Raw genomic sequence first — 13,844 nt, forward strand, 5'->3', positions numbered from 1 at the left:
GGCATCCGAAGCGTTCCGGTGGCTTGGGGGTCCCAGACCTACAGGGGTATTATCAGGCTATAGTCTTACAGAGACTGCTTAACTGGTGATTTCATGACCAATCTAAGTTATGGTCACGATGGAAAAATACATGGCCGGGAGGAACCTGACATACAGTGGTGTGAAAAAGTGTTTGCCCCCTTCCTCATTTCCTGTTCCTTTGCATGTTTGTCACACTTAAGTGTTTCGGAACATCAAACCAATTTAAACAATAGTCAAGGACAACACAAGTAAACACAAAATGCAATTTGTAAATGAAGGTGTTTATTATTAAAGGTAAAAAAAAATCCAAACCATCATGGCCCTGTGTGAAAAAGTGATTGCCCCCTAAACCTAATAACTGGTTGGGCCACCCTTAGCAGCAACAACTGCAACCAAGCGTTTGCGATAACATGCAATGAGGCTTTTACAGCGTCCTGGAGGAATTTTGGCCCACTCATCTTTTCAGAATTGTCCTAATTCAGTTACATTAGAGGGTTTTCGAGCATGAACGGCCTTTTTAAGGTCATACCACAACATCTCAATAGGATTCAGGTCAGGACTTTGGCTAGGCCACTCCAAAGTCTTCATTTTGTTTTTCTTCAGCCATTCGGTGGTGGACTTGCTGGTGTGTTTAGGATCATTGTCCTGCTGCAGAACCCAAGTTCGTTTCAGCTTGAGTACACGAACAGATGGTCGGACATTCTCCTTCAGGATCTCTTGGTAGACAGCAGAATTCATAGTTCCTTTTATCACGGCAAGTCTTCCAGGTCCTGAAGCAGCAAAACAGCCCCAGACCATCACACTACCACCACCATATTTTACTGTTGGTATAATGTTCTTTTTATGAAATGCAGTGTTCCTTCTACGCCAGATATACTTGGACACACACCTTCCAAAGAGTTCCACTTTTGTCTCATCGGTCCACAGAATGTTGTCCCAAAAGTCTTGGGGATCATCAAGATGTGTTGTGGAGAAATTGAGATGAGCTTTGATGTTCTTTTTGCTCAGCAGTGGTTTTCTCCTTGGAACTCTGCCATGCAGGCCATTTTTGCCCAGTCTTTTCCTGATGGTGGAGGCATGAACGCTGACCTTAACTGAGGCAAGTGAGGCCTGCAGTTCCTTGGACGTTGTTGTGGGGTCTTTTGTGACCTCTTGGATGAGTCGTCGCTGCGCTCTTGGGGTAATTTTGGGCGGCCGGCCACTCCTGGGAAGGTTCACCACTGTTCCATGTCTTCGCCATTTGTGGATAATGGCTCTCACTGTGGTTCGCTGGATTCCCAAAGCTTTGGAAATGGCTTTATAACCCTTTCCAGACTGATAGATCTCAATTACTTTCTTTCTCAATTGTTCCTGAATTTCTTTGGGTCTCGGCATGATGTGTAGCTTTTAAGGATCTTCTGGTGGACCTTACTGTGTCAAGCAGCTCCTATTTAAGTGATGTCTTGATTGTGAACAGGTGTGGCAATAATCAGGCCTGGGTGTGGCTAGAGAAATTGAACTCAGGTGTGGACAACCACAGTTATAGTATGTTTTAACAAGGGGGGCAATCACTTTTTCACACAGGGCCATGATGGTTTGGATTTTTTTTCACCTTTAATAATAAACACCTTCATTTACAAATTGCATTTTGTGTTTACTTGTGTTGTCCTTGACTATTGTTTAAATTGGTTTGATGTTCCGAAACACTTAAGTGTGACAAACATGCAAAGGAACAGGAAATGAGGAAGGGGCAAACACTTTTTCACACCACTGTATGCTCCCTGGCTCCTGAGGGAGCACAGGGGGTTATCAGATGGCTCATCCCCCCTGACGCACCTGAGGCTTAAGACATGGGATAAAATCAACAGAGCACTAAGCCTGGCCCCTCATGTCACCTTTCGCACCGCTGGGAGAGTTCCTTTGGTTCCCCCCTGGGGAAAGCGTGGACTTCTTTGGTACATGGGTTGACAATAGGAATGCTAGCTGTAGGAAACTATTGAAGAACAGCAAACTGATACCTTAAGACTCCTTAGCAGACAGAACTGGAAAACCACAAATGAACTTTTGGAAGTATAGACAGTTACACCACTTCTTTGAGACAAGTGGTAGCGCAATAAGGGATATTGCGCCGTAGACAGCGGTGCCTGTCTTTCGGCAAATATCTCCTAAACCGTGTAGGTTTAGGAGATATTTCCTGGACCTACAGGTAAGCCTTAATCTAGGCTTACCTGTGGGTCAAAGTTGGTTGTAAGGGTTTACAACCACTTTAACCATTGTAGTGGTTACCCCCGAAGGTGCGGCTGAATTTTTCTGGGCTTACCGATTACCTCCACCAGCTTGTAACTCATTGTCCTTGTCTAGGGGTTCCCAGGGTTGATGACCCAGTAAATGTAGAGACCAACACTTGAATTCCTTTTTAGGATTTTTATTTGCATAAAACAGTTGAAAAAACTCAGTCTCTAAGTTGGGAATAGAAGGTATGAGGATATGGTTTAGCTCAGGTATTTGGAACTGCTGACTTCAATAAAAGTCTCTCTCTGTACACAATCCAGGGAATAGCCACTCGCAACTGGATTCTTTAACTGTTGGATAAATCCTTGAGCTTGGATCTAGCAGCCAGCAAATAATTTTAGCTTTGCAAAGTCTCTCACACAGACTTGGTTGAAAAACTTAGTTGTAATCGGAAGGGTAGAGATAGGAACTTTTCTTACTGTACCAGAATCTTACCGTAAGAATTGTGGATTCAATCAATGTCCATGGCAGCTCAGCTTCCAGGCTCTTACCAAGCAGTCAGCCTCATGCGTGGCTCTCCTACCAAAGAGTCCTCCCCTGGTTGCACGTAGAGTTTCTGGGCCTCTCCAAAGTCGAGACAGCACCAGAACACCTTAGAATCCTCCCTCCAGTTACTGTGCCTCGAACTAGCCAGTTTCGAGGCACGGGAATGGATGGATCCACAACCCCAGGCCATAAGGGCCCCTGGGGGCTGGTCAGGAGGACCAGGACCACAGAGTCAGCAACAACCTCTGGACTGGAAACCAGAACCATGTGACTTCAGCACCTTAAATACCCTCTCCCGGAATACACAGCGAGACAAACGTGCCCACTGATTGGCTCCGAGAGAGATTGGTACCCAATGCCTCCAACCAGACTGCGTTCTAAGGCCTCTCACAGTTGTACAACCCCACCTATGACCAGGCAGAACTTCTATACAGCCCAGCCAAACTGATGCCAAAGCATAATTTAGAACAATTAACCCAAAAACTCAACTACAGTTTTGGGCAAAAACTAAATTTAAAGACATAGCGCATACTCATTAGGAGTACCGGCGCTACACCATTAATATGCAACAATATACAAAGCTTTCTTTTATTGATTGTTCTACTATCTGTTATTTCAAAATAGCATCATTGCTGATGTAGCACCCTGGAGTTTAGTCAGGGATATCCTCACAATTTTACTTGCCAGAAGTAGTCATCTTGGTCGATTGATAGGGATCTATGGATTTCTCCGCAAGTTTGGCCTTGTTGCATTTTTCTGTTCTACCACTAGGTGGCCAGGTACGTGGTGGTACTACTCAATGTCAGGTTATGAGTATATGGGATATCTCAGCCAATGGACAGGGGTTTTCTTGAATCCCTTGGCCTGCTGGGAGAGCCTACATATTTGGGTGGAGTCAGATGATCTATGTTCTGTGCCACCTGGACAGCTGTCTGGGTGGACATGTGTCGTATGCCCCAGGCTTCAAGGCCAGAAATTGGGCCTATCCCGGGGGCATCTGGCTGCTAGGCTTTGTTAGGGTCTATCCAGAAGTGAGAGAACAGCACGGGGTTGGGATTGCGGATTGCAGTCCAACCAGAAGTGTTGGTTCCAGAGAACCTGTGCGTGGTTGGAGGTAGAATGCAAGCTGTCGCCAAGAAAGGGACCAATCGCCTTTACCAGGGTCCACAGTGAGTAACTGAAACAAGTACCGGAACCATATTCTCACCAAAAGGGCACGGTGGAGAATCGGGAAACTTCAGGCGGTGATCAAGTCAGGGACCCAACCAGCGGAAGAGATGCTTGCAGAGCAGCCTTGTGTGTCAAGACAGGGACCCAGAGCCGGTTAGCAGGGGTGAAGCTTGAAAAGTATCTGGAGTGCCAAGCTAGGGATCCAGAAGAGAAGCGAGGAGGAGCTTGAGGGAGATACCACGCAAACCTTGGAAGAGCTCAAGGGATTCAGAGTCAGTGAATCAGAGGGTATAGTGAGAGATCAGGAGCTCAGTACTGAAAAACTACAAGGAGCAGTCGCAGTGGAGCTGAAAGAACTGTTATGTTTGAGTTAGAAACTGTTAAAGGACTATTACCATAGGAGACAGCATTCCTGCAAGTGCATATGTGGCTTTGTGCTGGGGCCTTTCCCTGCACGGCTGTTGTCCTATTGAAGTCTCGGAGTCTGCCAATTGAGTTTGCAACTAAGGGTGTCCTGGCCCTAACCCTCTTTCCCATCAAAATATAAAAGGACTGTTAAAATAAATAAAACATCTTTTACGTCCAAAAAGTGTCTGGCGCCCAATGACTTTCACCATCTTTGCACCCACTATGCCTCACAACCCACCACATATTGAAGGATGTCAGCTATCTTTGGCCTTGGAGGTTCTCATTAGACTAAAAGATGTAAAAGACTTTACTACACTGAGTACTAGGTTTGCTGTCTGTGATTCCTATGTGAGACCTAGTGCTCGTGTACTCAGCTGGCCAAGAGGTTGGGGGATTTGAGAAGGTTGAGGCCAGCATCAGAAGATCTATCTCAAACAGGGGCACTTTCGGGGGTTGTGCTACATATTTTTTACTGCACACTTTGTTACATTTCCTGGAATATTTGCACACTTACCATGATCCTTGCAAGACACAGCCTTGTCTCGTTGTTTTAATGCCCAGGATGTTCCACTTGTACATGGAAGACAAATAGGCCTGTAAAAAGAAAATCATTTTGAAATTCTTTCATTGCTTATATTCTTTGGCAAAATATGCATATTTCCATCATTTTTTTTACAGTGCATTGTAATACAATATTTTGACTTGCTTTTTATTTTGCACTTTCAGTGAGTTCAAATTTTTAGTTACTATAAATAGTTTCCACTTGAAGACCAAGCCTTTACTGGCACTTTTTTTTTACAAGTTTAAATCAGTATTTTTGGCTAGAAAAATACTTATAACCCCCAAAATTTTTTGCAGAGACCCTAGGAAATACAAGGAGATCTTTGCAATTTTTTATGTCACACAGTATTTGCCATTTTTCAAACGCTATTTTTTTGGAAAAAAATTCAAAAACACCATATACACCCAAATAATTTAGTAAAATGTGAACGATGATGTTACGCTTTAACATTGTGCACACTCATGGAATTACAACAGGTTACAATATTTAAAAATCTCCATGGACGAAGCTTTAAAATGTTTTACATTTTACGGGTTCCAGGTTTAGGATTACAGAGGGGGTCTAGCGATAGAATTATTGCTCTCGCTTTAACGTTCATGGCGATATCTCACATTGTGTGAACATCATTTACATATGTGTGCACAACCTATGTATGCACTCACTTCTGTGTGGGGGTGCTTTTAAATTGTTGACACTGTCCCTTTAATTTCTTTTTTAAATCACTTTTATTTCTATTACAAGGAAAATAAACCTTGTAATAGAAATAAGGATGACAGGTCCTCTTTATGGAGAGATCTGGGATCAAATAGACCCCAAATCTCTCCTTTACCTTTAAAAGCAAAAGTTAAAAGAAAAAAAAAAAAGTTATATTTTTTGTTCCAGTCCTTCGAGTCCATAAAGGTGATCAGAGACAATTTGGCCAAACCTTCTCTTATTGTTTCTCGGCTGCGCCGGTAGAAACAGTATGCCTGAGATACACCAGCGAGTGGCAGGAGGGGGGTTGTCCCCTCCTGCCACTTCTGAAAGCGATCCAGTGATTAATTAGCCGGAAAGCCATCCGTTGGCTGAAAAAAAAATACCAGGGTTATGAGTGATAGCTTTAGCTATAACCCTGGTTCACTACTTGCAAACCGCAATGTATATATATGTATAGCAGTCAACAAGTAGTTAAAATAACTTTCAACATGACACACAATCATACATTTTAGTGTAAATACAAACAAGAGTAACTAAATATTACCCTCAGGCTGGGTTCACACTTAATGCAGATGCGGCTCACAGCAGGGGTCCGGTGCATCCCTGTTCTCCGTTTCATGGACAAATCAGGCCAAAATTTTTCCCTGAATTCCAACCTGAAAATAAGCCAAGGATGCACAGGACCCCTGTGCAACAATCGGCTCCACGGCCACCAGGGAGATGTGTTAACCGGCTCCATTGAGAGTTGGGCACACTCTCCTGTCATGCTACTTGGATGTGGGGACACCAACATCCAATTTGCAGTAGTGTGAACCCAGCTTTAGATGAAGTCAGAAGTGCCGAAATGCATTGGCAGGACTTTACGGCACCCGGATGTGACATCAGACCAGATGTGACGTGGGGAGTCACATTCTTCACCAGTTATCATATTCTGGGCACTTGACGGTGATATTTTTTGATGAGTATTTTAAATAATTTTTTTTAGCATTTATTTTTATAAAATTATTATAAATGGGATTATGCTATGTGGGCCACTTTTTCTTCTGAGTCCTAGAAATATATCAAAGAATACAACAAAATGATGGGATTAATTTACAGAAACAGTGACCATAAAGGGGATAGTTTGAATGTTTTCTTTGCGGATCATTAAAAGGAGAGGAAATGACCTCTGGTGAGTGTGGTGTCTAGGGATGAGCCGAACACCCCCCCGGTTTGGTTCGCACCAGAACTTTCGAATGAACCCCAAATTCATACGAACGTTAGAACCCCATTGAAGTCTATGGGACTCGAACGTTCGAAATTAAAAGTGCTAATTTTAACGGCTAATATGCAAGATACTGTCCTAAAAAGGGTTTGGGGACCTGGCTCCTGCCCCAGGGGACATGGGTCAATGCCTAAAATGTTTTTAAAAATGGCCGTTTTGGCGGGAGCACTGATTTTAATGACGATTAAAGTGAAAAAAAAAGTGAAATATTCCTTTAAATATGGTGCCTGGGGGGTGTCTGTAGTATGCCTGTGAAGTGCCACGTGTTTCCCGTTTATAGAACAGTCCCTGCACAAAATGACATTAAACGGAAATAACACCATTTAAAACTGCTTGCGGTTTTAATGTTATATCTGGTTCCTGCAATATGGTTGAAAATCATTGAGAAAAATGGCATGGGTAGCCCTCCCTGCCCATTACCAGCCCCTTTGGGTCTTGTACGCATATTAAGGGGAACCCAGTACCCACATTAAAAAAAGGAAATGTGTGTGGCCCCCAGGCCCTATATACTCAGAACAGCAGTATACAGGCGGTGCAAACAAGACAGGGACTGTGTAGGTTTGTTGTGTTAAGTTGAATCTGTTTGTAATTTTCAACTGGTACATTTTTAAAGTGTAGCTCCAGTCAAAAAAACTATTTTTAAGCTTTTTGGAAAACATAGGGAAGGGTTATCACCCCTGTATAATTTGTTTTGTCGTACATCTTTTTTCATCTCACTTGCTGTTGTCTCCTTCCGTTTGCAAGTAGGAGATGTTTGTAAATTGGATGTTTGAAAGTAGGGGCCTGCCCTATATGCTCTGCAGAAATGGCGGAACAAGGTGTTGGTTTTGCCACAACATTGTAAGCCCTCAAAGTGACTCTTGGTGGGCGCTGGAGCGCCCTGCTGTGAACGATTATATCAAGAATTGTAATTACATGCCATTGTTGAACAGTGGTAGAAAAATTGACCTTTGGTGGTTGTGGTGCTGGTGCCTATACACTATAAGTCCTCACCGTTACTCTGGGTGGGCACAGGAAGGGGCCCTCCTGTGAAATATTATATCAAGAATTGTAATTACTAGTCCCTGTTAAACAGGGGCAGAAAAATTGGGCCTTAGGCACTGGTGCTGGTGCCACGACACTGCAACCTCTCCCATATACTCTTGTTTTATTGCAGGAATTAGCCCTGCTGCAAAGCATTGCATCAAAAATTGTAATTAAACGCCCCTGTTGAACAGGGGCAGAAAAATTGGGCCTTAGGCACTGGTGCTGGTGTCACCACACTGCAACCTCTCCCATATACTCTAGTTTTATTGCAGGAATTAGCCCTGCTGCAAAGCATTGCATCAAAAATTGTAATTAAACGCCCCTGTTAAACAGTGGCAGAAAAACTGGGCCTTAGGCACTGGTGCTGGTGCCACCACACTGCAACCTCTTCCATATACTCTAGTTTTATTGCAGGAATTAGCCCTGCTGCAAAGCATTGCATCAAAAATTGTAATTAAACGCCCCTGTTAAACAGGGGCAGAAAAATTGGGCCTTAGGCACTGGTGCTGGTGCCACCACACTGCAACCTCTCCCATATACTCTAGTTTTATTGCAGGAATTAGCCCTGCTGCAAAGCATTGCATCAAAAATTGTACTTAAACGCCCCTGTTAAACAGGGGCAGAAAAATTGGGCTGATGGCATCACCCAGAGCCAGAAATGTTCTTCCAACATATCAGCGGAGGAGGAAGAGGATAGACAATCAACATAACAGGACAGTCACTCAGCATCAGCATAGGCAGTCTTGAAGGGATGTGATATTTAAAAAAAAATTATTCGGTTACATCAGCTTCAGGTGCTTGGTACCTGTGGGTGATCCAAGACTGATTCATCTTGATGAAGGTCAGTCGATCAACTGATTCGGTGGACAGGCGCACCCTGTGATCGGTAACAAAGCCACCAGCAGCACTGAAGGTTCGTTCCGAAAGAACGCTGGATGCAGGACAGGCCAGTAGCTCAATTGCATACTGTGCAAGCTCTGGCCAGTGATCCATCCTCAAGACCCAGTAAGCCAGAGGATTTTCGGTGGGAAAGGTGTCCAAGTCTGACCTTGCCCCTAGATATTCCTGCACCATGTAAATCAGACGCTGGCGATGGTTGCTGGAACCGATCATACCTTGGGGCTGCGGACTAAAAAATTGTCTGAAAGCATCAGTCAGACGGCCACCTTCTCCACCGCTCCTTCTGACCGATGCCTCAACAACACCTTGTCCAGGACCAGGAGTTTGTAACCTCCCAGTCTCTGGGAACGCGTTGCACATACCTTTCTGCAAGGCCTCCCGGAGATGTCTCATCCTCTGCTCCTTCTGCGATGGCAAGATAAGGTCGGCAACCTTACCCTTGTACCGTGGATCAAGGAGAGTGGCCAGCCAGTAATGGTCCCTCTCCTTGATCCAAAAAAATACGAGGATCCTTCCGCAGGCTTTGCAGGATCAGGGAGTCCATGCAGCGTAGGTTAGCTGAGGCATTCGGTCCGGAGTCCTCTGGGTCACTAAGGACAACATGATCCGCAACTACCTCCTCCCAGCCACGTACAAGTCCACGTGTTTCTTGGGACTGTAAATCATCCCTACAAGACTGCTGCTGCTGCTGCTGCTGATGCTGAGTGCCAGCCTCCACCTCCATGCTGACACAATCATCCTCCTCCTCCTCTTCCTCCTCCTCATCCTCTTCTTGTGTGATGGGTGGCACAGCAGGAACACTGTCTGGATAAAGGGGGCCTTGAGAGGCAAGGAAGTCCTCCTCTTCCTGCCTCTGTTCTGCCTCAAGTGCCCTGTCCATTATTCCACGCAGCGTATGCTCCAAGAGGTGGACAAGAGGTACAGTGTCACTGATGCATGCACTGTCACTGCTCACCATCCTTGTGGCCACCTCAAACGGTGACAGGACAGTGCATGCATCCCTGATCATGCCCCACTGGCGTGGTGAGAAAAAAACGAGCTCCCCTGACCCTGTCCTGGTGCCTTAGTCGCATAGGTACTCATTGATGGCCCTCTGCTGCATGTGCAGCCGCTGCAGCATGGCCAATGTTGAGTTCCACCTGGTGGGCATGTCACATATAAGGCAGTTCTTGGGCAGGTTCAACTCCTTTTGGAGCTCAGCCAGCCGAGCACAGGCATTAAATGATCGGCGGAAATGCACACAGACTTTCCTGGCCTGCTTCAGGACATCCTGTAAGCCGGGGTACCTGCCCAAGAACCGCTGCACCACCAGGTTAAGGACGTGAGCTACACAGGGCACATGGGTCAGTTGTCCCTGTCGGAGGGCAGAGAGGTGGTTGGTGCCATTGTTGCAAACCACCATTCCTGACTTAAGCTGGCATGGCGTCAACCACCTCTCGGCCTGCCCCTGCAGAGCTGACAAAACATCCGCCCCAGTGTGGCTCCTGTCCCCCAAACAAACCAGCGCAAGCACGGCATGGCATCGTTTTGCCTGCTTACTTGCGTAGCCCCTGGAACGCCTACGGAGCATTGCTGATTCGGAGGAAACAGCACTGGAAGAGGCCATGGAGGAAGAAGAAGAGGAGGGGGTGGAGGAGAGAGGTGTGTCACAACCAATAGTAGCATTTTGGAGGCGTGGTGGCAGAACAACCTCCAACACTACTGCACCTTGTCCTGCATCCTTCCCAGCTGCCAGAAGAGTGACCCAATGGGCCGTGAAAGACAGGTAACGTTCCTGTCCATGCCTGCTGGACCATGAGTCAGCGGTAATATGCACCTTACCGCTGACCGCCCTGTCCAGCGAGGCAAGGACATTGCCTTCCACATGCCGGTAGAGAGCCGGAATCGCTCTCTACCGTCAGAAAAAGTGGCGTTTGGGGACCTGCCACTGAGGAACCGCACATTGTACAAACTCACGGAAGGGGGCCGAGTCTACCAACTGAAAAGGCAGCAGTTGAAGTGCTAGCAATTTAGCCAAGCTAGCATTCAACCGCTGGGCATATGGATGGCTGGGAGTGAACTTCTTTCGACGGTCCAGCAGCTGGGGCAGGGACATTTGCCTGGTATAATCGGACGTGGGTGTACTGCTAGCAGAGTGCCCGGAAGCACTTGGCTGTGACACACCTAATTCTACACCTTCATTCCTCTCAGAGCAGGTTTCAAAGAGGACTGAAGGTCTAGTGGGGTTGGAGATGCCAGCTGATGAGGAGCAAGGAGAGGTCCGCTTTGTTCTTTGGTGTGGGTCTTTGAGGTACGCTTGCCAACGAGCTGCATGGCAGGTCAACATATGTCTGGTCAAGCATGTGGTGCCCAAGCGGCTGATGTTTTGGCCACGCAAGATACGCTTGAGACATATGTTGCAAATAGCAGCGGTGCGATCTGATGCACTCATCTCAAAAAAGGCCCACACCAAAGAACTTTTAGAATAACGCGCAGAGGCAGCGCCCTGCACAGGCGGAGCTCTGCGGTGTGATTCAGTCAGTGTGCTGCCCCTAAGCTGGCCCCCGGAGGGCATCCTGCCTCGTTGGACATGTGCCTCCTCCTCCTCCTCCTCCTCTCTCCTACCAGGCACCCACGTTGAGTTAGTGCCCTCATCATCCCCTCCCTCTTCATCGCTGTAGCAAACCTGGCAGTATGCTGCAGCTTGTGGAACGTGACTACCAGATTGCTGTCCTTCTTGAGCATCCCCTCTCTCTGCGCTCACGCTACTGCCTTCCTCTAGCTGAGTGTCATCATCAGAGGCTACAAAACACTGGGCATCCTCCTGGAGCATGTACCCAACACTGTGCTCAAAGAGTTCAGGAGACTCCTCAGGAGGACGTGGTGGGTCTAGGGAAGGAGTCACTGATGATGACATTGAGAGAAGGGAAGACGATGCGTTGGCAGCTGCTTTGCTAGTACCCTGAGACTGGGTGAGAGAGGATGAGGAGGATGAAGAGGGCTTGGTCATCCACTCTACCAAGTCATTGGCATGTTGCGGTTCAACATGTCCAGCTGCCGAAAAGAAGGACAAGCGTGTCCCATGGCCACGTGCTGATGACAATGCACCGCATCCATGACCAGCACTGTTGTCTTTAGACACAGAGCCTGCTTGCCCTCTTTTATCGGCTCGCGCCTGTCTGCCTCTCCTTGCTGGCCTTCCAGACATGGTAATGGCATGAAGGGAGTTGGGTAAAACAGCAGTTGGGTAGTGTATATTGTGCTGGAGGCACACAACACCCACTAACTCCTGCAGATGCCTTTATTATAGAACACCAGAGATAAAGGGGTATACTGTAATGGAGTCACACAACACCCACTAAGCCCTGCAGATGGCTCTATTAGAGAACAGCAATAAACGGTAGATACAGGTGTATATTGTGCTGGAGGCACACAACACCCACTAACTCCTGCAGATGCCTTTATTATAGAACACCAGAGATAAAGGGGTATACTGTAATTGAGTCACACAACACCCACTAAGCCCTGCAGATGGCTCTATTAGAGAACAGCAATAAAGGGTAGATACAGGTGTATATTGTGCAGATGCAGATGCCTTTATTATAGAACACCAGAGATAAAGGGGCATATACAGATGTATACTGTGCTGTGCTGGAGGCACACACAACTTCCAGTAACTCCTGCAGATGGCAAGTGGGCTCAAATAGAGAAGAGCTATGTAGGTGGATATAGCGGTGTGTACTGGGTACAGAGCACGCAGACAGCACGCACAAGCTCCTAACACTACTGACTGCAAGCTCTATTATAAAAGATAGATCACTAGCTATATAGGTGAGGTGAATATAGCGGTGTATACTGCGGTCAGGGCAAGCTCATCCCTAGTGGTGTCTTATGGGGTAGTGGTGAGCACTTTTCACACAGTGGCAGAGGATAGGAAGATTTACCCAACGATTGTGCTGTATTTGAAGGAAGAATATTGACTGTTGAAATTTATGAATTTATGAAGATATCACTGATGAATATATAGAATAATTTATGAACATTTTAATATCACAGACATTGGCACTTTATATTGATTTGTTAGGAGCACCTATAAGATATTTAAGTGCATTATTGCACTACTAGAGAGTATTTATAGTTAGCTTTCTTTGTATTTAAAAGTCAGTTTTTTTATGGTGGCAGAAAGTGTATTGTTAACACATTGATGTAGATATTCTCCAAGGCACAGGGTATTAAGAGGTTTTTTTTATATACATTTTAGTATGACAAGCATTTTCACATTTGCTATCCCATATTGTTGTTATTGTATCAGATTTAAAGATTTTCATGTTACACACAAGAGGGAATTCTCTACAAACGAAAAATCATACCTGACTGTTGGAGAAAAGTCAATCTTTTGGCTCAGTTCGACAAGAGCCAAATCGTATTCAAAGGATTTTGGAACATTCTTATCTTTTTTGCCGTTGGGGTCATATTTTGGATGGCGGTGGATGTTTTGGACTTTCCGTGTAACTTTTGCTCGTTCGGATGGACCTGAAACATCCAATAAGAATATGACTATTTTAAGCAGAATTAACACCCTCAGTATAGAAATGTAGGAGCTACCACTGCTGACTTGTTTGTGAATGTACTGGTTCTGAAGGCCAATATGTTTTGCCTATATTCACTGCTTATTGAACATGCATGCAGCCAGTGAAGCTGAAACACCTGACATACAGATGGTTGCTCTCTCTGCTTGTATTTTACTGAGTGTTGTAGCCTTGGAGCTTGTAACCTCAAAAAGAAGTCAGCAATTGCAGTTGCTACATTATTGTTCTAACTGGTTTGTTTAAAACCACGTACATCGTAAACACGGTAACATTCAAAAGTGCAGAACTAAATGGTTTCTTCCAGAACTCTAAGCAGAAAAGTATGGGCACTAACTACCAATGATAGGGCTATAGTCTTCTCACTGACCACTAATGATTGGGCTACATTCCTCAACTGACCACAAATGATGGGACTACATTCCTACCACTGTCCAGCAATGATGGGGAAACATTTTTCCCACTGACCACCAAT

The 13,844-nt window shown here is 45.7% G+C and overlaps 1 protein-coding gene across 1 annotated transcript in view; it reads right to left on the reverse strand.

The window, feature by feature from the left end:
* Nucleotides 1-13,844, reverse strand: part of LOC143983516 (complement factor B-like) — a 124,500-nt gene that overhangs the window by 46,484 nt on the left and 64,172 nt on the right. Inside the window, exons 13-14 of the mRNA XM_077483299.1 lie at nucleotides 13,154-13,316; nucleotides 4,871-4,950 (exon numbers count right to left, since the gene is read on the reverse strand). Coding sequence (XP_077339425.1) covers nucleotides 4,871-4,950; nucleotides 13,154-13,316 — 243 coding nt within the window. The remainder of the gene's footprint in view (nucleotides 1-4,870; nucleotides 4,951-13,153; nucleotides 13,317-13,844) is intronic.

The sequence above is a fragment of the Lithobates pipiens genome, unplaced genomic scaffold (genome assembly GCF_037356315.1).
Source record: "Lithobates pipiens isolate NorthernLeopardFrog02 unplaced genomic scaffold, aLitPip1_a1.2 Scaffold_1, whole genome shotgun sequence".
Taxonomy (NCBI): Eukaryota; Metazoa; Chordata; class Amphibia; order Anura; family Ranidae; genus Lithobates; species Lithobates pipiens.